Source organism: Pteropus vampyrus, unplaced genomic scaffold (assembly GCF_000151845.1).
Source record: "Pteropus vampyrus isolate Shadow unplaced genomic scaffold, Pvam_2.0 Scaffold50, whole genome shotgun sequence".
NCBI lineage: Eukaryota > Metazoa > Chordata > Mammalia > Chiroptera > Pteropodidae > Pteropus > Pteropus vampyrus.
In genome coordinates this window covers 10,654,448-10,658,363 of record NW_011888831.1, presented here as the reverse complement: position 1 = coordinate 10,658,363, position 3,916 = coordinate 10,654,448, and the positions used below count along the sequence as shown (strand labels likewise).

The following is a 3,916-nucleotide window of genomic DNA, read 5'->3' as shown; positions in this document are numbered from 1 at the left end:
ATTGCATATGTGTGAGGCGCTATTTCCATCTTGCAGTGGATATGTGACTTGGGCGAGTTTATGCGACTGCTAATTTGCATAACTGAGATTCAAAGACAAGTGTGTCTCAGTCCTGGTCCAGAGCTTTTCAGCTCTGCCGTGCTCTGGGGACAGTGGCTACATCCCTGGATGGAAAGATGTGGGATCAGAGAAGCCACAAACAGGCCACTTCCTCTCACTCACTTTTCTGCACTTCTCAGAGGGACAGCTCCTACTCATTTTTTCAAGAATCTTATTTTCTCCTGCACTTGAGGAAGTTTCCCTACACCTGCACACCACCCAGAGAGGTGAGAAGAGGCATTTTCCATGTGGTCATTAGACTTGAGTAACCCATCTCTTCTGGTGACTTCCCCACCTCTGCACCAGGACCTGGAAAACCCCTCCCAAGCTTCTTTCAAATATATAAGCCCTGGGCATTGCAGGATGGGCCAGGGGAGAGCTCTTAGCTTCACCAGATTCATCGAGACCACTCCAGAGAAGCCTGAGCCAGAAAGTCTACGATGAAGCTCATCACCGTGGCCCTGTTCTGCCTGCTGGCGGCAAGAATGTGGCTGCAGGATGTGGACGGCATGAGCAGTAAGTGGAGTTGGGGACACTTTGCTTCTCCTTGGGGAGGGAAGAAGCTCTGGGGTTGGGGCCAGGGCTTACTCTGAACTCACTGCCTTCATCCCCTCTGCTCCAGGAAGAATTCTTCCTGAAGAGGAGGAATAGAGGACTTAGATGGGTTGTGGGCAGAGGATCAGTAGGAGAACCGTGAGTCTGGGCAAACCGACATCTGAGTCACTACCTTCAGCAAAAGGAGGCCCTGTCTCATCCAGACTCTGCAGACTGATGGAGGGAAACTGTGAGGTTATTAGACCAAGCTGGGGGGCCTGAGGTCCAGAGGTAGAACTGGGTCTTGCTTCCACGGTGTAACAGATAATTAACAGAGTCTGAAGTCAGGACCTGGGACTATAACAGTTGGCTAACGTTAGGCAAATTACTTTACCTCTCAAACTTGGGTTTCTCCATCAGTAAAGTGGATTGATAACGCCTACCTTCTAAGGCTGTTGAGAGAATGCTGACCTAATACTAAACACATGAAAGGGGATGCGTAAACAGTCAAACCAGGAGGAAGGAGCCAGGATCGGAATGCAAGTTTTTGGAGCGTGTAGTGTGGGAGGGGTGTACAGATGGCACAGTGAGGGTTGGAGATCAGGACAGAGCTGAGGACTAGGAGAGGAGGGCATTCTAGAGAGTGAACAGGAAAGCTGGCTGGTTCCTGGAAGCACTCTCCTTGTCATTTTATGAGCTTACTCTCCTTGAACAGTTTCTAATCCTGCCCCAGTTTTTTGAACCGTAGTTGTCCTGCATGCACCAGGCTCACCACGCCCCTGGGGACAGGATCAAGAGCCCTTGAACTCCAATATTGGGGCAGAACCACGCACTAGTGGTGGGATGTCAGAACTGGAAGAGCCATTAGAAATCAGTCTAAAAAGTCTTATTTTACAGATGAGAAGTCTGGGGGCTGGGTGCGGGTTCATCTCGATCAAAGCCACCAGCTGGTTTGTGGGGAGCTATGATCTGAACTTGTGTCCGGACTCTGCCTAAACACAGAACTAGGTGGCTGATAAGACAGTGCTGCACCAGGGCCCTCTGCATGTGGTCCCAAAGCCTGGACCTCACCAGGAAGGGTTTTGTTGGTGGTGGTGGTTGTTGTTTTTAAAACCATCCTGAAAAAGGAACGAAGTCCAGTTTGAGAAATGAATGCAAACTATTTTCGTGCTTCTCTTCTAGTGCATGTGTCGTCCTCCACTTGCTGCTTCACATTTGTGAAGAAAATGATTTCATTGAATAGAATTCAGTGTTACAGAAACTCCAGTTCCTCCTGCTCCAACCCTAATGGTCTAATGTGAGTGTCGTTCCCTGTTTAATCCCTGACTTCCTCCTGTAGAGAACAGAAACCTGCTCACCTAAAATTAGAATAGGAGACGCTAGATGGCAATGTCCCACCAGATTAAGGTTTCTGAACCCTGCCAGAGCAGCCACCAAAACCTGGCTGCAGAGCCGAGTGTGGGCACTAGGGGGAGCTCCGCACTGCCTAGCAGGTGCCAGAAGGGATGCACCTGTGTTCCTGCAGTGGCTTGTGTTTCTTGGAGCTCCAAGGCGCCAAGAATTGTATCCCAATATTTTATACCCAGAGGAAGAAATTGCTTAAAAGTTCTAGGCTTTACTGCGTAGTGAAAAGAGTGAAGGGGTCATGATTAGTTCTTGCCTCCAGATTTGCCAACCTACAGTCTTGGGTGACCTTAGGCAGGTAAGCCTTCTGCACTGCATTATGCAGGTACTCCTTTGCGCTCCTTATCTGTGAAGTGGAGTAAATATGGCAGCTGCATCACAGAGTAATTATGAAGCTTGACTGAGGTAGCTTACACTTGCCACTCAGCATCTATAAGGCACATTCACGTATATTGTCTTGGCTAACTATCTTGTGGGCACACATTTGCATTATCATGAAAACTGAGATTTAGGGTGGTAGAGAAAATTGTCTAAGATCATCTATATAATAAAGGCAGAAATGGTCCAAAGTTTGGACAATAGCCAAGTTGAGGACGTGGGCAGATTAGAAAAGACACACACACACACACACACACACACACACGCACGCACGCACGCACACACACACACACACACACACACACACACATCCAAAAGATGAGAGTCCCAGATGTACACAGATACATGAAAAGATAGAGCAGAGGAGCTCCCCCAAGATATTCTAGGAGGGGAATTTTCCATGCTAGCTAATCCTCAATGTTTCAGCCTTCAGCTCTACTTTGATATATATACCAAATCATAATCTCAGGGAAAGAGGTCCAGGAAACATAATTTATTAAAGTCCCCCTGAAGCTTGGGCGTTCCTCCTGGTGTGCAAGCCACAGGGCGACCACAGAGAGAGCATCTCAGGGATACCCAGTAGCAACTAGAGGGAGATGGGACTTGTGTGTGGCTCCCAAGGGGTGACTCAGTGCCTTCTTTGTTCCCTGCCCACAGACTGAAGATGAAAGGAGGCAGAGAGAGCTGTGCCTTGAAGACAGACCGATGGATTAAGAGTAGTTTACAAAAGATAAAATCCTGCCCGTAAACGAAAATGTGATCGAAATCCTTTCCACGCTAGACTCTGGAGACCATGTGGCTTTACCCACTCCACAGCCTCCAATGCTACACCAATCCTTCCATACCAACTTTGCTGGGTCACGAAGGGTCTGGCGGGTCCTGATAAGCTATGTCGTCTCACTTTATATCTTTATATTATAAAATCTTCCATTCTTGCCTCCATGTTCCTCCCCACAGGGATTTCAGGGTGCAAACTTGATTGGCATTGAGGAGCTGGGGCCAGGGGCTGGAGGAGGGGATGGGGAGACATGTTGGAACTGATGTCCCGAGAACTGACTTCTTGTCAATAAAATCCAATAAACTACTCACTCCTTTCAGATGACTGTCTTTGTCTGGGGTGGGGAGAGGTAAGCATTGACTCAGGCTGTGATGCAGCGTTTCTTATTCCAAGTGTGGAAGAGTGTAGCAGCAAGCTGGTACCCAGGGCTGGGTCCGCATTTGGTGGCAGGACACCCTTCCTCCCTGACCAAAGGGTTTGGTGGTTGATGTTATGCAAAAGTCACAGGAGCTGGAGAAGATCTTGCGAAGTCACCTGCCTGTAAGATGTTGCTAGTCTTATTTTATAGATGAGGTGACTGAGGGCTGGAGAGGGACATAGACAGGCCTGACAGGCAAGTCGAGGTCAGATCCTGCCTCTTGGGCCAGAACTCTTTTCCGTGTCCCACGTTGCCAAGTAATTGCCTGACACGGCATGGCACTAGAGAGACCCTGCAGAGTGGGT

At 48.7% G+C, this 3,916-nt stretch overlaps 1 protein-coding gene across 1 annotated transcript; it reads left to right on the top strand.

Moving 5' to 3' along the window:
- Nucleotides 1-484: 484 nt before the first annotated feature.
- CCL1 (C-C motif chemokine ligand 1) lies at nt 485-3,457 on the top strand. The gene is made up of 3 exons (XM_011360047.2): nt 485-615; nt 1,816-1,930; nt 3,073-3,457. The coding sequence occupies exons 1-3, from the start codon at nt 540-542 to the stop codon at nt 3,161-3,163; spliced, it is 282 nt and encodes a 93-aa protein (XP_011358349.1). The 5' UTR covers nt 485-539; the 3' UTR covers nt 3,164-3,457.
- Nucleotides 3,458-3,916: the final 459 nt, after the last annotated feature.